This window comes from Melanerpes formicivorus, unplaced genomic scaffold, assembly GCF_026170545.1.
Source record: "Melanerpes formicivorus ecotype bairdi unplaced genomic scaffold, bMelFor1.0.p_v2 SCAF_7, whole genome shotgun sequence".
Lineage (NCBI taxonomy): Eukaryota > Metazoa > Chordata > Aves > Piciformes > Picidae > Melanerpes > Melanerpes formicivorus.
The window spans coordinates 2,287,995-2,310,585 of NW_027142359.1; the positions used below are offsets into that span (position 1 = coordinate 2,287,995).

Genomic DNA, 22,591 nt, shown 5'->3' on the forward strand with positions numbered 1-22,591 from the left:
AAACCCTCCTGCACATCTCACCTCCACAGGACACCTCCGACCAGCACCAGCTGGGGGCTCAAGCATGCCAACCTCAGCTCCTGACCTACCTACCTAGAGGATCAACAAGCTCCCTGGTTAGGGGGATAGAAGGAGGGTGGGGGCCTCCATCTTTACCCCAGCAGTTGCTGCCCCCCTCCCCATGAGGCTGTGCCGGCTGCAGCCGTGGCTCGGAGCAGAGCAGATGGCACAGGCAACACTTACGGCTCCACTTTCCAGCCGCCATCGCAGAGCTGCTTCTCAGCAGGGCGGAGGCGGGGGGGAGACGGGTGGCTTTGCTTTTTTGTTGTTGCTGTTGTTGTTTTCCCTGGGAATTTTGATTTTCTTTACAGAAAAAAAAGCAAAAACCAAACAACATATACAACCCTGTGCTCAAGACCCTGGAGCCCCCGGCAGGCAGAGCGCAGCGCTCTGTGGATGGACGCTTGCTGTCTGTGCCTGGGGAACTGGCTGGCTGCCTTGAAATCCCTGTCAAGAGAGGGACAAATCCTGGAAAACCTCACAAAGCAGAGATGAGGGGGGATGGTAGGGGGAAAAAAAAAAAGGGATGAAGTGATAAAAAAATGGGCTTTCTAGGGATTCTGCTGGCTGGCCTGGCTTTCTTCCCTTTGGTTGGCTCATTCCCTGCTCAGAGTGGCAGCTTCTGCCACCCTGGTGGGGTTGACAGGGGGCATGGAAAAGTGTGTCCTAAGTGAAGGAGGCCCAGAGGGAAAGCCATGCTGTGTTCCAGCTCCTTGGGACATTGGTCCCCCTGTCAACCCATTAAGATGGAGCAGGGAAGATGGTGTCCCACCTGAGACAATGACGGGCTCTGAGGCCGTTCACCAGATTGGGGACCAAACTTGCCCAAGTCCAATGCTGCGGCCCACCACGGTCCTCTCTTACCTACACCAACCGCTCCAAGCAGGCTTTTTTTCCTGCTTCTTGGTGGAAGCCAACACCTAGAAGGAGGCTGGGAAACCATAAATCTGGGCATCGTAGACACCAGATTGCCTTCAGCAGCGGCACTCTGTGCGGAGCTGGGCGATAAGTAACACAAAAAAAAGTCTGTGCTTTGCGTGGCTGATTCCTTGTCTGGGAATGCATAGAGCCTGGGAGATGACAGATCAGCACCTCGCTCCAAGAGCATCCCCGCGCCGCCGGAGAGGCAGATAAACAAAGGCTGCTCTCCCTGGCGTCCGCAGGCAGCTGCCGCCGCGCCACAGTAGCAGTGGGGCAAAACAAAAGAGGTCTGCACTACTGGGACCCACGACAATGGGATGCTGCTCCCAGCACTATCCCAGCCCTTTTAGTCCCTTGCTGCCCGCAGGCGCTGGGAATTGCACAGCAAGGGGTAAAACCATCCCTGTTTGGGGCAGAGAGCAGCTTGGCTGTCCCAGCAAAGAGCTCAGTGAAGATTTCATAGAATCAGAGAAACATTCAGGTTGGAAAAGACCCTCAGGATCACCAAGTCCAACCCAGAACCCTACTCTACAAGGTTCACCCCTAAACCACAGCCCCAAGCACCACATCCAAACCACCTTTAAACACATCCACGGGTGGTGACTCAACCACCTCCCTGGGCAGCACATTCCAATGCCTGACCATTCCTCTTGGCAAAAAGTTCTTCCTAATGTCCAGTTCACACCTACACAGTCATAACTTGAGGCCATTCCCTCTTGTTCTATCACTAATTACCTGTGAGAAGAGACCAGCACCAGCCTCTCCACAACCTCCTTTCAGGTGGTTGTAGACAGCAATGAGGTCTCCCCTCAGCCTCTTTTTCAAACTAACCATCCCCAGCTCCTTCAGTCTCTCTTCATCAGATTTATTCTCCAGACCCTTCCCCAGCTTCCTTGCCCTCCTCTTCACTGGTTCCAGCACCTCCACATCTCTCTTGGATTGAGGTGCCCAAAACTGGACACAGTGCTGAAGGTGTGGCCTCACCAGAGCTGAGACATTTTGGACCAGGCTGCAGTGGTTTTGTGCCAATGGCTGCTCTTGGGTAAGACACCCGTCCAAATCCCACATGGGGCTGCGCAGGCAGAAGAGTCTGAGCGCCTGTCTGACAGCACCTGAAGATTCAGTGAGGTCAAACACTTGGCAGGGAAGCTTTCTGATGTGGTTTCTTCATTTAGATGTCTGACCCTACCACCACCAGTGAGGACCAGCAGGTGCTCAGCAATACTTTGCACAAGGTGGTCACAATAGCAAGGGAAAGGAGAGAGCTCTGGGGAAACACCAACTTGAGAATGCTGCCAAGAAAAAAAAAGAGAGAATCTGGCCACAGACACAGCACCTGAACACTCAGGTCTTGGACCATCCATCCATTGGCAGGTGCTGGTTGTGCTCACCTGCACTCATGAGATCAGAGTAGCTTAAAGCAGCTGCAACAGCGCTGTCACGCCCCTCCCAAACCCACCTTTCTTTCCCCAAATACTGCCTGGACCCCTGCATGTCATCTCCACCACCTTTTCCAGCCCCTGAGGACCTGCACTGCCCTACTCATGCCCCATCAGTTTGTTGCTCAACCCCAAGCTCCTCACATGAGAGCCCCATTGCTGAGCTTCACCCGGACAGCACAGCACACACCCCAACGTTCGGGGGTTGGAAGCACCAATAAGAGCATCTCTAGCTGCCAGGGGGCTCCATGGATTAGTCACAGAAGTCACCGAGGCAAATCCTTCCAGAAGAGGGAAGACAAGGCAGGGAACCAGCTTTGCAACCCTGAAACTGAGTAACTGTCACCTAGGCTGTGGGAAGCCATGTCCCCCCTCCATGGACACCAGCTCCCAGGACCCACCAGCACCAAGGAGGGGACCGAGCCACCGGCTCCCCCAGAGCTTTGCCGAGGAATGCCGGGGGCGGCAGCAGGGGGGAGCAGCCACGGCGGTGCTGGGAAGGGAACCAGCTGGAGAGCCGCAGCCTCATGAAATAATGAAATGCCAAACCAACCCCTGCATCTTCCACAGTCTCTCAGGTCACCTACCAGATTAGGAGGCCTGTTGCTAAGGCAACCATATCTTGCAAGTGCTAGCTGAACTTCCCCATCGTTTTTAACCCTTTCAGGAGCAAAAAAAAAAGAATTTTTTTTAGAAAAAGAAAAGCCCCTTAAAAAAAAAAAATCTCATAAAAGGGTAAGAGCAACGATGGACTTGTGGGACAGCGGCAGAGGCAAGGGAGGGGGCCAGCTGGGAAAGGGAAAGAAAGGAAAAGGCAGCCCAGCAGGCACCTCCCGCGCGGCGCTCACCGCGCTGGCTCCTTTCCAGGCGGCTAATAAAATTATTCGGCATCCGTGCACGCACGCCAGGCCCGGCAAACTTCGGATGCGCCTGGCACGGTGGCGGGCGGGGGCAAGGAGGGAGAAAAACCAACCAACCGAGCAGGCGGCAACAAAAAGTCAGGTTAGGCACGTGAAATGGGGGCAAACAAAGCAGAAAATGGAACTTTGGTTTGGTTTGGGTTTTTTTCCCCCCCTCGAATCTGAAGAAGCAGCCCTCGTGGCCACGCAGAGGTTGGGCAAGCCCTGCTGCTGGTGTTGTGGCAGGCAGCCGCCAGGCCGGCGCCGCACGGGAGGGGGACAGATGGCAGCGACGCCGGCACAGAGGCGATGGACGCCCGCAGCCGCCCCACCAGGCCGGATGCGACCAAGGAGAGGCCAGGAGCAAGCCACGACGAGGACCATGGGGTTTGTGCTGTGCAACAAGAAAGGAACATGAATACAAAAACAGCCTCCGTGCCACCCAGGGATCGCATCCCAGTGGGGTGAGAGGGGACCATGGATGCCTCCTCTGGGAGGATAAACCCCATTTAGGATGCACGGAAGCAGGGAGCCCCAAACATTGCTGCTGGCTGAGGTAATGGGGAGATTGGGAGAAAGGGGGGGGGGGGGAGGAGAGGAAAGCGAGAGAGAGGAGGAGAGGAAAGCGAGAGAGAGGAGGAGAGGAAAGCGAGAGAGAGGAGGAGAGGAAAGCGAGAGAGAGGAGGAGAGGAAAGCGAGAGAGAGGAGGAGAGGAAAGCGAGAGAGAGGAGGAGAGGAAAGCGAGAGAGAGGAGGAGAGGAAAGCGAGAGAGAGGAGGAGAGGAAAGCGAGAGAGAGGAGGAGAGGAAAGCGAGAGAGAGGAGGAGAGGAAAGCGAGAGAGAGGAGGAGAGGAAAGCGAGAGAGAGGAGGAGAGGAAAGCGAGAGAGAGGAGGAGAGGAAAGCGAGAGAGAGGAGGAGAGGAAAGCGAGAGAGAGGAGGAGAGGAAAGCGAGAGAGAGGAGGAGAGGAAAGCGAGAGAGAGGAGGAGAGGAAAGCGAGAGAGAGGAGGAGAGGAAAGCGAGAGAGAGGAGGAGAGGAAAGCGAGAGAGAGGAGGAGAGGAAAGCGAGAGAGAGGAGGAGAGGAAAGCGAGAGAGAGGAGGAGAGGAAAGCGAGAGAGAGGAGGAGAGGAAAGCGAGAGAGAGGAGGAGAGGAAAGCGAGAGAGAGGAGGAGAGGAAAGCGAGAGAGAGGAGGAGAGGAAAGCGAGAGAGAGGAGGAGAGGAAAGCGAGAGAGAGGAGGAGAGGAAAGCGAGAGAGAGGAGGAGAGGAAAGCGAGAGAGAGGAGGAGAGGAAAGCGAGAGAGAGGAGGAGAGGAAAGCGAGAGAGAGGAGGAGAGGAAAGCGAGAGAGAGGAGGAGAGGAAAGCGAGAGAGAGGAGGAGAGGAAAGCGAGAGAGAGGAGGAGAGGAAAGCGAGAGAGAGGAGGAGAGGAAAGCGAGAGAGAGGAGGAGAGGAAAGCGAGAGAGAGGAGGAGAGGAAAGCGAGAGAGAGGAGGAGAGGAAAGCGAGAGAGAGGAGGAGAGGAAAGCGAGAGAGAGGAGGAGAGGAAAGCGAGAGAGAGGAGGAGAGGAAAGCGAGAGAGAGGAGGAGAGGAAAGCGAGAGAGAGGAGGAGAGGAAAGCGAGAGAGAGGAGGAGAGGAAAGCGAGAGAGAGGAGGAGAGGAAAGCGAGAGAGAGGAGGAGAGGAAAGCGAGAGAGAGGAGGAGAGGAAAGCGAGAGAGAGGAGGAGAGGAAAGCGAGAGAGAGGAGGAGAGGAAAGCGAGAGAGAGGAGGAGAGGAAAGCGAGAGAGAGGAGGAGAGGAAAGCGAGAGAGAGGAGGAGAGGAAAGCGAGAGAGAGGAGGAGAGGAAAGCGAGAGAGAGGAGGAGAGGAAAGCGAGAGAGAGGAGGAGAGGAAAGCGAGAGAGAGGAGGAGAGGAAAGCGAGAGAGAGGAGGAGAGGAAAGCGAGAGAGAGGAGGAGAGGAAAGCGAGAGAGAGGAGGAGAGGAAAGCGAGAGAGAGGAGGAGAGGAAAGCGAGAGAGAGGAGGAGAGGAAAGCGAGAGAGAGGAGGAGAGGAAAGCGAGAGAGAGGAGGAGAGGAAAGCGAGAGAGAGGAGGAGAGGAAAGCGAGAGAGAGGAGGAGAGGAAAGCGAGAGAGAGGAGGAGAGGAAAGCGAGAGAGAGGAGGAGAGGAAAGCGAGAGAGAGGAGGAGAGGAAAGCGAGAGAGAGGAGGAGAGGAAAGCGAGAGAGAGGAGGAGAGGAAAGCGAGAGAGAGGAGGAGAGGAAAGCGAGAGAGAGGAGGAGAGGAAAGCGAGAGAGAGGAGGAGAGGAAAGCGAGAGAGAGGAGGAGAGGAAAGCGAGAGAGAGGAGGAGAGGAAAGCGAGAGAGAGGAGGAGAGGAAAGCGAGAGAGAGGAGGAGAGGAAAGCGAGAGAGAGGAGGAGAGGAAAGCGAGAGAGAGGAGGAGAGGAAAGCGAGAGAGAGGAGGAGAGGAAAGCGAGAGAGAGGAGGAGAGGAAAGCGAGAGAGAGGAGGAGAGGAAAGCGAGAGAGAGGAGGAGAGGAAAGCGAGAGAGAGGAGGAGAGGAAAGCGAGAGAGAGGAGGAGAGGAAAGCGAGAGAGAGGAGGAGAGGAAAGCGAGAGAGAGGAGGAGAGGAAAGCGAGAGAGAGGAGGAGAGGAAAGCGAGAGAGAGGAGGAGAGGAAAGCGAGAGAGAGGAGGAGAGGAAAGCGAGAGAGAGGAGGAGAGGAAAGCGAGAGAGAGGAGGAGAGGAAAGCGAGAGAGAGGAGGAGAGGAAAGCGAGAGAGAGGAGGAGAGGAAAGCGAGAGAGAGGAGGAGAGGAAAGCGAGAGAGAGGAGGAGAGGAAAGCGAGAGAGAGGAGGAGAGGAAAGCGAGAGAGAGGAGGAGAGGAAAGCGAGAGAGAGGAGGAGAGGAAAGCGAGAGAGAGGAGGAGAGGAAAGCGAGAGAGAGGAGGAGAGGAAAGCGAGAGAGAGGAGGAGAGGAAAGCGAGAGAGAGGAGGAGAGGAAAGCGAGAGAGAGGAGGAGAGGAAAGCGAGAGAGAGGAGGAGAGGAAAGCGAGAGAGAGGAGGAGAGGAAAGCGAGAGAGAGGAGGAGAGGAAAGCGAGAGAGAGGAGGAGAGGAAAGCGAGAGAGAGGAGGAGAGGAAAGCGAGAGAGAGGAGGAGAGGAAAGCGAGAGAGAGGAGGAGAGGAAAGCGAGAGAGAGGAGGAGAGGAAAGCGAGAGAGAGGAGGAGAGGAAAGCGAGAGAGAGGAGGAGAGGAAAGCGAGAGAGAGGAGGAGAGGAAAGCGAGAGAGAGGAGGAGAGGAAAGCGAGAGAGAGGAGGAGAGGAAAGCGAGAGAGAGGAGGAGAGGAAAGCGAGAGAGAGGAGGAGAGGAAAGCGAGAGAGAGGAGGAGAGGAAAGCGAGAGAGAGGAGGAGAGGAAAGCGAGAGAGAGGAGGAGAGAAAAGCGAGAGAGAGGAGAGAAAAGCGAGAGAGAGGAGAGAAAAGCGAGAGAGAGGAGAGAAAAGCGAGAGAGAGGAGAGAAAAGCGAGAGAGAGGAGAGAAAAGCGAGAGAGAGGAGAGAAAAGCGAGAGAGAGGAGAGAAAAGCGAGAGAGAGGAGAGAAAAGCGAGAGAGAGGAGAGAAAAGCGAGAGAGAGGAGAGAAAAGCGAGAGAGAGGAGAGAAAAGCGAGAGAGAGGAGAGAAAAGCGAGAGAGAGGAGAGAAAAGCGAGAGAGAGGAGAGAAAAGCGAGAGAGAGGAGAGAAAAGCGAGAGAGAGGAGAGAAAAGCGAGAGAGAGGAGAGAAAAGCGAGAGAGAGGAGAGAAAAGCGAGAGAGAGGAGAGAAAAGCGAGAGAGAGGAGAGAAAAGCGAGAGAGAGGAGAGAAAAGCGAGAGAGAGGAGAGAAAAGCGAGAGAGAGGAGAGAAAAGCGAGAGAGAGGAGAGAAAAGCGAGAGAGAGGAGAGAAAAGCGAGAGAGAGGAGAGAAAAGCGAGAGAGAGGAGAGAAAAGCGAGAGAGAGGAGAGAAAAGCGAGAGAGAGGAGAGAAAAGCGAGAGAGAGGAGAGAAAAGCGAGAGAGAGGAGAGAAAAGCGAGAGAGAGGAGAGAAAAGCGAGAGAGAGGAGAGAAAAGCGAGAGAGAGGAGAGAAAAGCGAGAGAGAGGAGAGAAAAGCGAGAGAGAGGAGAGAAAAGCGAGAGAGAGGAGAGAAAAGCGAGAGAGAGGAGAGAAAAGCGAGAGAGAGGAGAGAAAAGCGAGAGAGAGGAGAGAAAAGCGAGAGAGAGGAGAGAAAAGAGAGAGAGAGGAGAAAAAAGAGAGAGAGAGGAGAAAAAAGAGAGAGAGGAGAAAAAAGAGAGAGAGGAGAAAAAAGAGAGAGAGGAGAAAAAAGAGAGAGAGGAGAAAAAAGAGAGAGAGAGAAAGAAAAAAGAGAGAGAGAGAAAGAAAAAAGAGAGAGAGAGAGAAAGAAAAAAGAGAGAGAAAGAAAAAAGAGAGAAAGAGAGAGAAAGAAAAAAAAAAAAAGAGAGAGAGAAAGAAAAAAAAAAAAAAAAAGAGAGAGAGAAAGAAAAAAAAAAAAAAAAAGAGAGAGAGAAAGAGAAAAAAAAAATGAGAGAAAGAAAAAGCAAACAGGAGGGCTGGTAAAAAGAGGCATGGACAGGAGAAGAAAACGTGGACTAGTGTAGATGAGGTGCGCAGGGGGAGCCGGGCAGGCTCAGCAGCATGTGCTGCCTTCCGAGCGTGTGGGCAGTGCACGCGGCCAAGCTCCTGCCTGGCTCAGTGAGCACACCGGCCTCAAGCCCTACAAAACAGGCTCTTGCCCCTCCTGAGGTACTAAGTGGGTGTGGGGGTGTTGGCTCTGCCACCCGGCAAGGTATTTTTTCCTTGGTAAAAATCTCTTTGGGAAAGAAAAAGCCTCCGCTGGTGCTGGAGTCACAGATAGCTTGATGGCAAAAATCGAGGGGATCTTTTTTCCACAGCCCTTCCCGCTCTCAGATGAGGGTGGGGACAGTTAAGTGCTACCATTCCCACTGAATATTCCCTCAAAATGAGGGCAGCAAGATGGAAAGTCGCTCCCAATGCTGTCTTCTTCCCACCACCCTCCTCCAAAACCACCACAAAGAGAGGTGCAAGGGTCCCCATGAAACCAGTCCCTCTTTGCTCTGGGGCTGTGGTGAGGTGGGTTCATGGCTGGGCCACCACGCTGAGGGGATGCTGGCATGATCACCCCACCCTCTGACCTTGTCCCTACATCAGCACCCCCACAACTTGCCAACTGGCTGGCAGGAGAAACTTAATTAGCCATGTCCATCAACCTCAAACATCTGTAACCAGCAAAATTTACAACCAGGAATAAAGAGGAGTGACCTTCGCAGTGCTGAAAGACAGTTGGGTTCTTGCATTACAACAGCGGGGACCGGCAAAATTCATTATCTCTAACAGCCATCGTCACAACCAGATTAAACACAAAGGCAGCAATTCCATATTCCCTGCCCCACCACTGTCCCCATCCCAAGCAGAAAGGAGGTCCCCTCTGCCCCAGCACTGCTCACATGAACCCAACCATTCCCTGCCCCACCACTGTCCCCATCCCAAGCAGAAAGGAGGTCCCCTCTGCCCCAGCACTGCTCACATGAACCCAACCAACCCCCATGCAAGCCCCATCGCTGCAAATCCAGCTGATGTTTGTGCACGTGGTCATCCCCATCCCTCCTAACCATGGAAAGACAATATCCTGAGCTTCTCCCACCAGGTCATATCCCTCCTGGTTCTTCCCTGGGAGATGCTCAGGTCTCTTGCAGCATCCTGGGGGGTACCAGCAGCAGGCTCCCTTCTACACTAGGGATGCAGCAGTAGTGCCTGGAGCTGGTGCTGCAGAAGTTTGCCCACAGGATGCAAGGGAAAAAAAACCTGGTTATCAGGAGGCAACCAAAGAGAGCCTGAGCCTGCAGAAATGATCAGTCACACCTCAGAGCACACACGTTCCCAAGCACAAGGGCTTTTGTCCTGAAGATGCAGGCAAGGCTTTCACCCCTGGCTGCAAGATGTATGCAGTGCCAATCACCAGCCGGGGAGGCAGAGCCTGTTATTTTCATCAGAGGATGTTCTCCAGGGGGACCTTCAGCTGCCAGCCAGGAGAAACAAGCCACTGGAGAAAACTTCAGCCTCCTAACGGCTTTTTCTTCACTAGCCTCGGCCCTGGCAGCAGCCTGAGGGCAGCTCCTTCTCCAGAAGATGAACACCAGCCGGGCCAGCTGTTTCCTCCCATGTTCAGCAGCAACAAGTCAAACTGCATGGAGAACACTTAAGGAATGGGGGGAAGCTTCACATGGAGCAGGCAGACAGTGCACCGTGTTGGAGCAAGGGTAAAAGTTAAAATTAATTAGCTGGCAAGATGACAAAGAACCCATTGTGCAGCACAGTGGAGCAATCCAAGTACAAAGGCTTTATGTAAGTCATGTTGGAAACTCCTTCATGACTGCAGGTAAGGACAGACAAGCTGTCAGGACGCGCCACAACACCCTGAAGGGCTCTGGGAAAAGGGAGTAAATATGCTTTTAATGAGGAAATGAGCCCTGGGAGCCCCAGCTGGGACCTTTTCTCCAGAGGAGAAGGTGTGAAGCACCTGGGTGTTACCAGTGCTTCGATGCCCAGGGTACAACAAAGCCATGGATTTTCCATGGAAAACTGCCACTTGGGCTGGGCTGAAGTTGCCAGTGTGTACAGTGGACCAGTATTTGCTTCCTCAGGAGTTCCCACCTCCATTCCCTGCTATACCTACCCAACACACCCCTGCTGAAAGCCAACTTGAGGAGGCAAAGCATTCCAACGTGACTGCCCCTGCCTCAAACCAGACCCCAAGAGGGTCTTGTAAAACCAGACTTAGCTCCTGGTTCACAGCCTGCAGAAGACCTCAGCAGTCAAAGAGTCCATCACCAACAGGCACCTCAGGGAGAAGCCGCTCCTTCCCAGAGCTGCTGTGGATGCAGAAGGGCAAGGGGCGCTGAAGATCTAATGGAAAGTCATCCCAGTGCTGCTACCAGCCATGACCCCTCCTCCCCACCCCACAGGCAGATGGGTGGTGGTGCAGGGCAGGGCGGGGGAGGCGCTGGGTATGATTTACACCCCACCAGCTGCACGGCTCTCCCATAGAAAGGAGCCCAGGGGGAGGGAAGCACTTCTCCCTCTCCTGCTCCTCACTGCAAGCATCGCTCCCAGAAAGAGGGATATGGGGGCTCACGCAGTCCCCAAGCTGCACAGGCTGCCTTTATCCCAGTAGAACTCCCCCTAAAACCTGGGAGGAGCACCCAGCAAGGGCTGGGGAGGGCAAGGAGGATGCTCTGCCAGCGTGATGGTGCAGCCTTATCTGCTCACCCCAAACCAGGGTGCGCTGGAGGAAGCGCCCTGCCCCCTTCCTCAGCCTGCACTGCCTACTTTTTTTTGTTTGTTTTTTGTTTTTTTCCACTTAAAACCCCCCAAAACAACAACCCAAGCTCCCAGCTCCTCCTCAGCCCGGAAGCTGAGCTGCAAGGCAGAGTGCTCAGGGCAGGCAGCAGCTCCCTGCCTGCCCAGGGGCAGAGCCTGGCACTGCTAGCTGCCTGGAGGGGGTGACACAGGGGTTTTCCCCACCTTAGTCACCAGAAATGAATAAATTAGGAAAGTCGAGGCTGGGGACACCTTTGCAATAAAGCTGTTCTGGGAGGATCAGGATGCCAGCTGGCCACTCACCTTGCTGGGTAACCATCAGTGCTGGACTAGAAGCCCTGGGTGGAATGGCAGCTGCACAGGCAGGACGGGAATGCAGATGAAAACCCAGTTCAGGTAGGAGGGACTGGCTCTGGGCTGGCTGGCGTCACCATGGGATGCCAGGAATGCCAGGGGATGCTGGCACCATGGCCATGCCAGGCAAGTCACACTCACCAGCAATGCAGAGCTGCTGCAGCGCATCCACTGCTTCAGTTTGTCGCCAAAAAACCCCATCCCATTTCTAGGTGCAAGCTCAGCTCTGGGAGGTTGTAAGAAACCAGCCCAAACCCAGGGAAAATGAGAGGCAAAAGCCCCCAGCCCAAGGCCTGTCTGAGGCAGGCAGGAGGGCAGCGAGAACTCATTTTCACTACAGAAAGCAGCCGCACCCCAGGAGAAGAGGCGCCAGAGCAAACGTTCAAGGATTGATGCAGAAACATGAAGAAGGAAAAAAAAATTAAAAAGCAAATGTTAGCTTAAGACACAGCCAGAGGTCCTCCTTTGGACTTTATCTTGAGGTGGCAGGCCGCAAGCGGCGCTGCCTCACGCACGGACAGACAGACGGCCCCCGCAGCCTCCCGCCTGCAACTCAGGAGTGCAAATCACCTTGCTAAAAACAACTGGTGGCTAAACCCAACCGGTCAGGGCCGTGATAGCCACGGAAAGGGATGAGTAAGGCGGGTGGGAGAGCACTTGATGGCTGGGTGGCAAGCACTGCTCTGCTCCAGCACCCCAACCACGCAGCAAATACGTCGGCACGTGCCCCCCTGCCCATCTGCATCCCTGCGTACACCGTAATTGTGCACGTTGCAGAGATCAAACTGCATCTCTACGCACACACACAGAGATCTGTTTTGCTTAATTCTGCTCTTAACAGCCTCCCTGCACGCAGCACTGAACTCAGGCAGGAATGGGAATTTCTTCTCTTCTACAGAGAAAAAGAAAAACCAACCAAAAACCCGATTTGAACACACAGAACTGAGACAAAAGAAAAGCCAGCCCTACTGCAGGGGGAGCTGCCCAAACCTCACCCTTCAAAGCCCCCTCCTCAGGTGCCCTTCTTGCCTTAGCCAGGCACAGGGGCTGGGTGTCACCTCCGTGGGATGCAGGGCTGGGAGCAGGGAGGTGGCAGTGGGTGGGAGGGTGGGGACAGCTGTTTCCCAACTTGTGCGGGAAGCAGCACCAACAAGCAGTCACCCTGTGTTTTGGAACACCACCCCCTGCCCCCCTGACTGCACAGCTGTAGCTTTGAACTCAGCTCCTGGCACTTGTGGCCACGAGCAGGAGTTTTGAGAGAAGAAAAACAAACCCCAAACTGAGGCGGAGGAGAGGTATTTGTTTACTTGCCAAGAGCCAGTTTCACTCCCTGCCAGCCTAGAGCAAAGCTCTGCTTCTCCCCCACCGAGGCCCCCAGCCCTGGGGAAGGAGGGGGGTGTCTACCCCTACGGGTCTGCAGGGTCATGACTTGGAGGGGAAAGCTGCTGGGAAATAAGGGGGAATGTGCTCATGAGCTGAGGAGAAGCTTCAGCAGGAGTTTCATAACCTGACCTGTGAGTGGGATGCTGGTGAGAAGGCCACGTGATGCTCATGGGGACACAGCCAGCTCCATCGTCCCTGCGGGCACAGTGGAGCAGACCCCACTACCAGCTGGGCTGGATACGCTGGGGGGAGCATCAGCTGCTCCAGGCACTGCAACCCTCGCTCTGCTATCCCTCCCTGTATATGGATCCCCAGATACAAGAGGGACAAATGCTGCTGCTGCAGCAGCTCCCCCGGGTCCTCTCTAGAGCACCCCCCTGTCAGTGAGGGCTTTTCACAGCCGGGTGCCTTTTAGGTGGTGCTGGCTCTGCACAGTGAAAGAAGAGAAAGAGCCGGAGCCCTGCCTGCTTGCCGGCACTGGCTCCGGCAGCTGTTTCCAACAGATCCATGGACGGCTTTGCAAGAGAAAAATAGGGAACAAAAGGTAGGAGAAAATCCAAGTTTCCAAGGTAAGGAAGGAAATGATCAGGAGAACAGGAAAGCCTCACTCGTACCCAATACGCAGCGTCCTGACCTAACGAACCTCCCCGCTGCCCGCTGCAGCAGGACGGGGACCCCACCACCACCACCCCCGCGCCAGACGGCTGGCCAGCCTCACCGGCACGGAACGGCACGGCCGCTCGCAACCCCTCGCCCTCTTCGTTCCTCCAAAGGGACCCCGGAAAGCAGCGGAGGGCAGGGCTGGGAAGCTTTGTGCTCGCCCAGAAGCGAGCATCTGCCGGAGGCCCCCCGCAGCCCACCGTGCCGGGTCCCCTCGCCGGCCCCACCGCGCTCGCCCACGTGGCCGTGCGGGGCAAACAATGGGATGGCGCCGGGCTGCAGCATTTACCGAGTCAGGCCTTCCTCCTCCTCCTCCTCCCTGCTGTGGGCTTTGCCCCTCTCGAGCACTGGGAAGGGGGAGGGGATTTACAATCATACAAAACCCCACAGAAAATAAAGACGACTCAAATCTGCCTCATTGCTGCAAGGCGAGGCCACGCTGACCCACGCACACCAAGACCAGCGATGGGCACAGCAAAGGGAGGACCTCTCCGGGCAGAACCCAGGCAACCACTCCAGCATAAGGGGGTCCTTATGAGTGGCACAAACCCCCAACCACCCTCCCATCACCAGCCAGGACTGAAGAAATCCACCCTTTCCTCCTATCCCACCCCGGGCTTTCTGATAAAAACCCCTCCCGGATCAGAGCTGGAGAAACTTTGCATCTTCACATCATTTGTTGACATAATATCCATCCCCTGCTTTACTTTTGCAGAGGCACTTGGGGTGGGGTAGAAGGAGGGGGGGGGGGGGAAACGTCTGTTTCCATTTGAAACTGTCAAAATTAGCATTCAGTAATTAAAAATCACACCCTTTCTCTTAATAACCTAACCAGCATGATACAATCAGGTTGTGCCAACTCTTTAATCTAATTGACTAATTACAGATTTTAATTTAGTCAGTTACTGAACAACTGTTGACAATTTGTTTTCATTAGGGACAGAACAGGATAAATATTTAGGCTCCCCAGTCAAAGACTAAGACATAAGCTCTGGGCTCTGACCTCCAGTTTCACACCAGAGGCTTCTCCATCAGCATCACCCATGGAAAGGTGCTGCTCTGCAACGCCCCGGTCCTGCCACGGGGCAGCGGGAAGCACAGCACCAGAGGTTGCTCTGTCACCACAGATGAGTGTTTAAAATACAAAATTAAACTAAGCCAACTTTGCCCGGCACTCCAGTAAAAACAGAGTTTAAGAGACACTAAGACTAACAAGAGGAATGGGCACACCAGGACCCGAAAGTGGGAGGGAAGGCTGAGCCCAGCAGGCTGCCAAGAGAGGGAATTTTTTGCAGCTGCTCCTGGCAGCCCGCCACTCCCAAAGGAAACTCCTCTCTCCGGTTACCTACTGGGGAACCCTGTCCCTGCAGAGCCAAGCTGAATGGAGCCCAGATGGAGCACAGTCCTGTGAAGAGATGGGATGGAGCTGCATGTACCACTAGCTAAGCCCCACCACCAGGGCTCAGGCAACGCTCATGGGGGCTTCCTGGAGCTACACACAGCTGTTCCCAAACCCTGTCCCTCTGTTGTGCCAAACCTGTCCCAAAACACCTACTCTCCTACACAGCATCTTTCAAATACACTGGGTGCAAAGGGCATGTTGCAGAAGCATTCATGGGACCAACGCCACCACACCACTGCAGGAGCACTCATGGGACGACCACCACTAAGACTGTGCTTGCTGGTTCCACACCCGTGCCATGCAGCTGTGGGTGCTTGGAGCTCACAGCTTTTGCTGATCAAGACGACAGCCTGACATAGGACACACTCATACGAAACCCTTATGCAGAGCATCTCCTCCCAGGAGAGGTCTCACATGGCCATCTCACCTGCTGAGGTACCAAACCATGAGGTGGCCCCACAGTCCCCAAGGAACAGAAGATGCTGTGACAAGGAGATGCTCCCCTGCAACCCAGGGACATCCAGGCAGTTATACTGGGATGGGAGCCTTTCCCACAGCCAGCCAGGGCAGATCCAGCAGAAAAGGACCATTTCCCATGCCTCACCTCCAAAGCATGGCTGGGAGGGCACTCACAGTGGAGGAAACAGCTAGGGTTCAAACTCCAGTGCCTGGGTGACACTCCCAGTTTGTACTGCCAACAGTCTAAAACCCTTTCAGTTCCCTTGGGTTTCAGCTCGTTCCCCACCAAGCAGTCTCACACACCAATGCAAGCCTGAAAGCTGTACCTATCCAGAAACTTCAGAAGCCCTCTCAGCAAGACCTCAACCCAAGTGGAACTGCTTCAGTTCAGGTGATGAAAATGGAAGAGCCCTGGCCATCCTCAACCAGGATGGGAGAGCACAAGCCCCAAACACACCATCTTTTGCCACCTTTCCAGCAGCAACCATCCCCACCGCAGCAGAGCATCCTTCCAGACCCAAGTCAGAACTGCAACAGCTTTCCAAAGTCCAGAAAAGAAGTAAATCAACGCTTTGCATTAAGGGCAAATTGAAGACACCACTTTGTACATCTTGCACTGCAAAGAAAACAGCATTTCAAATGCTCCCAGGTGTGGGTCCTTCTCAGTGGGCAGCTGGAAGGAGGGGAAGGATGAAGCCAAAAGGTCTCTTGTCAGTCAGAAGCTACCCCAATTTTAACTCTCCTGAGCTGGCCACGCAGGCAGAGCCATACCACAAAAAGTCTGCAGCAACAGCCAACTAGATTTAAGTTCATTTTCTGTAGCTCGAGGCCAAAATCGACTGAAGTGGTTCTGGTGATCAAGTTTTCTGCAATTCCCCTTCCTATGTATTACCTCTCTGACAGAAATTCACTGCGGTATTTAAACTGGCAGTCATCACTGCTAACTCAAATTGTATTGGCTTTCAGGGTGTTGAAATGCTCAACTACCACCAGCCAGCAGCCCGACAAGGCAGTGCCTGAAATCCCCTCTCGTGCCCAGAGAGCCCCCTGTGAGCCCACTGGCTCCAGGAGATAGGGGGGCAGAGGGGTAGGAGCATCCTGGGATGCCAGCATGCTCACCCCAGGGCTCTGCCCAGCACAGGAACCCAAAGCAGTGCCCGTGGGGGGAGTTTTAGGAGTCACTGGGTGCTCGTGGTGCTGCAGGAGACTGAGGGGACACCTCATTGCTCTCTACAGCTACCTGAAGGGAGGCTGGAGCGAGGAAGGGGGCAGCCTCCTCTCCTTGATGACAAGCAACAAGACCAGAGGAAATGTTTCCAAGCTGCCCCAGGGGAGGTTCAGGATAGATATTAGGAAATGTTTCTTCACTTAAAGGGTTCTCAAACAATGGAATGGGCTGCCCAGGGCAGTGGTGGAGTCACCATCCCTGGGGGTGTTCAAGCATCTGGTGCTTAGGGACTTGGTTTAGTGTTGACCCTGCAGTGCTGGATCAAGAAGGGTTGGACTAGATGAGCTTGGAGGTCTCTTCCAACCAGATATATTGAGTGATTCTGTTAACTTGGACAAACTCTTTTGATGAAACTGGGAGAGGCCAACTAGTAAACCTTGCACCAGCACAACTTGTTAGCTGTGTTAAGAGACACAAGGCAGTCCAAAGGAAAGAGAAAGGCAACATTCTTCCTGCCAGGTGAATCCCAGCTCCCATCCCCACTCTCCCAAGAAGCACCTTTCTACCAGCAGCCTTTTGTTCCAGCTCAAGAGAAAAGCCATAGCAAGAGCCCACAGCTTTCAAGGGTCTCCCAAAGAGGAGGGTTGAGATTTCTCTTTTTTCTTATTGCTGAAGACTTAAATATGAAGAACTGGAGGGGGAAATTGGTGATTTGTCCTGCTGCTTCTAATAGTTTTCACACAGTTACACTAGGAAATGAAGTGGAAACGGCACAGCATGCAAATCCCACTGTTAGCACCCTGCTAATGAAGCACTCCCCTCCCAAAGACACAACTCCCAGGCAAGGACCCCTCCAACACTGGTTACAGGAGGGTGCTGTGCCAAGCCCCAGCTGGCCCAGCACCACTGTGCTGCTCCCCAGGGCATCACCCTGGTTTTGTCTTTAGAACAGCACAGTGAATATATCATCTTTGGGTAAATAAATGCCGTATTTTGGGCAAACACCAAACTAGCCATACAAAGGTTGCTCATCATTGGCCAAGTGTAAATACCACGTTCTATCAACCTGGGCCAAGGCTTGTATTGGGATATTTTTAACCACAACCACCACATGAATTGATTCATGCCTTGCTGATCCAGCCCTATTCAGGGCTTGTGCCCCGTTTTTAGCTGCCACAGGCCACTGATGGGTTATAGGGTTTGGTACTTGATAAAAAACTGCATGCCTGCTCCAGTGCCTGTCAACGAGGCTGACCGTCGTGCTCACCACTACCAGCAGCCTGCCCTCACACAGAGACTGGCAAGAAACAAGGCACCATTCACACTCCCAGAGCTATCATTTGGCTGTTTGGTCAATATTTAAGTTTTGGCCAGGCAGGTCCCTCGCCCTGTAAAGTACACGCCGTGACGGGAAAACGCCGCTCCTCGGAGAGGGGCTGCGCCACGAGCAGCTGCCACCTGCCACACCACAGAGCACAGCCTCCGCTTGGAGGCCAAAACACACCCAGGGAAACCAAATCAGTGCCACCAAGCCCAGGGGCGCAGGGGAATGAAAAATCTTCTTTACCCAAAAGGTAAAGCACTTAGGGCTGTTACAAAACTGCATTAGAGCAGGAATTAAAAACAATCAGGATTGTGCCTGTTCACTGTAAGCTTACAGCAACGTGTATTAAAAGAAGTTTACGCGAATCATCTAATGCACTCAGGCCTATTGTTAGAATTATTACCAAGCTAAAAAAAGATTAATTTCTCTAAATACACTAAATCCTCAGACATGACAAGGAGACTGCTGCAAACGGAGCATTATGATGTCTTGGTTGCTAATGTTATCTTCACCTGTGGCTTTGTTGCCCAAAGACCTACCTTTGCCTTTCTCCTCCCCAGTCTACTGCTCCACCTGAGCTCCAAAACACCAAGGTTTTGGCCCAGGAAGTGAGCAACTGGCCATGCTGAGCTGAGCACTGGTGGATGTGCCACTGCTTATCTGCTGTGACCCTTTGGTTCAGGAGTTCACCATCTTAATCCGACCCAGTAAAAACAAGCAATGCAGACAGTGGCATTGGGGAGAGACAGACAGACAAACACCCAGATCTGCTTTGGAAGGATGGGCAGTTTTCCAGCAGAGGGGCAGCTCAGCAGCCAGCCAAGGCTCGCTGACAGCCTGGCACTGCCCGCACCCCAGGGCAACAGCCACAGCCAGGGCCAGCACACAGGCGCAAGCGCAGAGGTCCCCAAGATGCTCACCCAGCGCTGCTCACTGGCAAACCTTCCCTCGCGCATCCCAATCCAGGCATGTTGAGGCAACGAGAAACTTGGGAAGGGAGGAAAAATGGTTTCCATACCATAGGCTCCCCAGAGCAGACAAAACCAGCTCCTGCTACAGGGTTTAAACTCACTTGACTAGGGTCCAAGCCCACAGCCAGGTGACTAATCCTTTGATGCAAATTCCTCCCGACGCTGCGGATGCAGGCAACGCATGCGGGGACCAAGAGCAGGCAGCCCACCCATTGCCCACTGGAGCCACCACCATGCCAGGAACCCCTTCCAAGAAGAGTCTTTTTGGGGAAGCACCTCAGCCCCAGCATCCCACCCTGAGAGCATCGCACCTGGGCAATGCTGACACTCCTGCAGAGGACACCACACAGTAACAACAGACCAGATGCACATCATCAACCCAAGGGGGTCCACAACACCACCTTCAACGAGCAAAGACCCCTCTACCTTGGTCTCAAGGGAGGACTCAGGTAGGCAACCAAGGCCCCCCCAGCCTTGAGGGCATTCAACAGCAAACTGGAGGATTCTCCCCCTCCTCCCCATCACAACCCAATCTGCCCACTCTTTGAGATGTCCTGAGCATTAAGTATCTCACCATCCATTCCCTAGAAAATGCTTTGTTGTGCATTGCTATGCAAAACTTCTTCATTCCACCAATAGCCAGAACGCCTTTAAGTGCTTAAGATAACTATCAGACCCAATTTACATAATTGCAACATTATGAAAGACTGTGCAGTCAAATCAGAACATTGTTGGTTAAAAAAAAAAGGCAACACAACAACCAAACAAAAACACAAAACAACAACAACAAAAAAACTCCACCACGATTTTGCCGGGCAGCTAAGGTTGGCTTTCGGTGCACAGGGAGAAGCCGGAGCTCCCCAACACCGTAATTACCGCGAGGATTAGAAACTTGTTACTCACGTAGTCATGAAAGGCTTTCGCCTCACTCGAATGCTCACAAGTGTCTCGCCTTTCGGGAGCTGCGCAGTAAAGGTCCCAGAACACGCTGCGTGGTGGAGAAAGTCAAGAGAGGAGATGGTTATTCGTCAGGGCTCCCGCATTAAGACAGTGTGCGGGGTCAGTGGAGGTAAGCAGCTTCCCACCCCACCTAGGCCCACGGTCAGGGAGCGGACCTCGGCCAGAAGCGGCTGCATGTCCGAGCTTGACACCGCTGCTTCCCCCGGGATGGGTGACACTGGGTGTTTTAAGAGGCAAAAGAAACCTTTAAAAGGGCTAACACCCGTGGCGCTTCGGGGACTTCTCCAGCCCTCACCACAGCGCTGCCACCTCAACCTGCCAGCCCCCAGGCTTCCCAACTGCTCCATCATAACTTCGGGCTCTCTGCTCATGCCCAGCGGCTTTCTGTCCCCGAGCGCTGCCAGGCAGGAGGCCTGCCAGCCGGCCTGCCGCCTCCCCGCCCGCTCCCGCGGGGCCGGGACTGGCTCCGCCGCTCCTCGGCACCCTGCGGGGAGCGGGAGCGAGGAGCCCAGGCGGTGTGGGGCTCGCCGCTGCTGACTCACGCCGTCACCGGAGCTTCACCCCGTGGAGCCGAGCTCCACCAGTACAACTCCCACACCCCACTCCAGGGCTCTCGGGCAGCCCGGGGGAGGCAGCCGTGAGGAGGTCCCGGGTGCGTGTGCGCGCTCCCACCCGCCCGGACAGACCCATCCCCGGTACTTACCACCACCAGGAGTGCAGGAAACCGGGGGGCTCGCCCAACGTTATGTTCTTCTCCCACCGGATCTGCGGGTGAGAGGAAGGCGAGAGGGTGTGTGGGGTGGAGTAGGGGGGTGGGGGTGGAGAAGGGAAAGGTGGCGGCGGGTAGGGGGTGGTCACGAGTGGGCGTGGGCCCCCCACGCGTGGCGACCCCCCGGCGCCGCCGCCGCCCCGCGCAAGATGGAGGGCGGGCGTGCGTGCGGCGGCGCACAAAGGGCGCGGGGGGCGGCGGGGCTCACCTCGGACAGGAAGGTCTGCGCCGACTTCTGGGCGCCGACGTGCAGCAGGTACTCGTAGACGTACAGCGCCAGCCTGCAACAGCCGAACGGCGGGTCAGCGGCGGCAAGTGAAGGAGGAGGATCTCCCCCACACACACCTCCCGCCCCACACAAAGCCGCCCCATCACCGTCGCCGCCGCCCCGCTCCCCCCCAGCTCCTCCGGCTTACTTCTCCCGCGCCTGCCCGTCCGAGGGCACCGCCGAGCCCTTCCCTTTGGCGAACATGGTCCGCGCCGAGGAGGGGGGCGGCCGCTGTTGCTGCTGCCGCTGCCGCCACCACCACCACAAACGCCGCCGGGAGCCGCTGTGCCTGTCGCTGAGGGAGCGCCGGGGGCTGTCAGAGCGCCGGCCGCCGCCGCGCCCCCATCGCCCCGCGCTCGCCGCCGCCGCTCGCTGCGCCCGCCGCGCCGCTGGCCGCGCACCCGAACGTGGCCGCGCCGAGCACCACCCCCCCTCAGCTGACGGGCGTTAGCTGCCACCAATCAGCACCGAGCAAGGGCGGGGCCGACCCGCGACACGCCTACCCACCCCCCTCTCCGGAGGCGGCGGGCGGGCGGCCTCCCGCGGCGGGGAAAGGAGGGAGGGAGCGCGGTCACCGCACGGTCCTAGTGCCCCTAGCTCAGCCCATAGGCAACTCGACTCTCCCAGCACGGCGGCGCGTTGTGTCCCTTTAAGGCGCCGGGCCGCGGCGCGCAGCGCCCGCTGATTGGCCGGCGCCGCGGAGACCTCGGAAGGGGGGACTTGAAACCGCCCGCCGGGTTGCTGAGGGAGGAGGGAGCGGCGCTGAGCCCGGGCGGGCGCTGCCTCTGCTCTGGCCGCGGCGCCGGGCGGGACCCGGCGGGGCCAGGCTGGAGGCGGTGGGAGGCGGGGGCGAGGACCAGCCTCCACCTCCCACCGCCTGCAACCCGGCCCCGCCAGGTCCCTCACCCCAAGCTCAGCGCTGCGGGCGGTTACCTCAGAGCGAGGCCGCCTGCCTTGTGAGGAGCCCTGAGGGGAGCCTGGGGCCGAGTTTCCCCGCTTCAGGCTGCCAACTTCAGCGCCTCTCCTCTTGGGGCGAGGCTTGGTTTCGCTTGGTTGCCGTTACAAACATGGGGGGAAAAGCATCTCCTTGGGCTTGGGGAGAATTCTGGTCTGGATGGGGGAGGATCCCAGCCCCGCTGGCATGCTGGGGTCCCTCCGAGTGGGTTGTGGGGAGACTTTTGCCCCTGCCCGGGGGTTTGCCGGAGGCTCGGGCAAGGCACCCTTGTTCGGGCAGCTGGGCTTTGCATCCTTGGCCCCGCCGGCACGCGGGAGCCCACCCAGCACTCCCACTCGCTGGTGGCAGTTTCCACGGGAACAGATTTGCGACAGCACAAAAAATCAGAGCTTCAAGGAGCTCTTCTCCCTCCTTTCCCCCTCCAGCCTCCCCGCCCTGCCCCGGCCTCACCTCTACCTCCAAACCGCTGAACAAAACCCCGCGGGGTCGGCGGCTGCGCGCTGGGTAGGGGCTATGTGATTAGTTGCCGAACGTTAAAACCAGGAGGTTTCGCGCATGGAGCCCCGTCCTGCAAAACACCGAGGAGCACAGAAAGTCTGAGCGGGGCCCTACGCGAGGGCAGGGAGGCGCGGGGCGTAGGAGTAACTCCCGGGGCGGCAGGGAGTGCTCCTGCGCCCCGTGGGAATGTGCATGGCCGTGGGGACCTGCCTGAGCAGGGCCAAACTCGCTTTAGAGCAAGGTTTAGAACCAAGCAGGGGAATAAAAAAAAACTCCTTGCAATGCGGTAGGTCGGAAGGGATCAGAACTTGAACGTGTTTGAGATCCTCTCATTGGAAAAGAGAGGACTTGGTGCTTTGCACGAGGTTTCACTTTGCAGGGTAGGGGGCTGGGGTGACAGCAGAGATGATGAGGCATTAGGGACCGTGTTCCATGCGTGCCTCTGCAGCAGAGTCCGGAGGGCCAGGCCAGACAAATCCCAGACTTTGTGTCTCCTAGGCCTTTGCATCCTCCTGCTCTGCTGCTCTGATGGGCTCAAAAATAACCAGGAGCCTCCCCTGGGACTGAGGCTATGGGATAAATTTGACCGTCCAGCAGCACGTGAGATGTTCACAAAATATCTCCAGTTAAAAATAATACTCCCATATTCCGTACCTTCTGTGTGGAGGTGGAAAGCATTAATGCCCCCAGCAGGATCGGCACCGTGCCCTCGGCAGCAAAAGG

General features: G+C 55.8%; 1 protein-coding gene across 3 annotated transcripts in view; it reads right to left on the minus strand.

The window, feature by feature from the left end:
* Positions 1 to 20,823, minus strand: part of SSBP3 (single stranded DNA binding protein 3) — a 72,385-nt gene extending 51,562 nt beyond the window's left edge. For 2 of the 3 annotated variants that reach the window (XM_068140661.1, XM_068140658.1), the window contains exons 1-4: positions 20,564 to 20,823; positions 20,356 to 20,428; positions 20,082 to 20,143; positions 19,322 to 19,406 (exon numbers count right to left, since the gene is read on the minus strand). In XM_068140661.1, coding sequence (XP_067996762.1) covers positions 19,322 to 19,406; positions 20,082 to 20,143; positions 20,356 to 20,428; positions 20,564 to 20,619 — 276 coding nt within the window. In that variant the 5' untranslated portion in view covers positions 20,620 to 20,823. The remainder of the gene's footprint in view (positions 1 to 19,321; positions 19,407 to 20,081; positions 20,144 to 20,355; positions 20,429 to 20,563) is intronic. The other variant, XM_068140660.1, reaches the window with a different exon arrangement.
* Between the last annotated feature and the right edge of the window lie 1,768 nt (positions 20,824 to 22,591).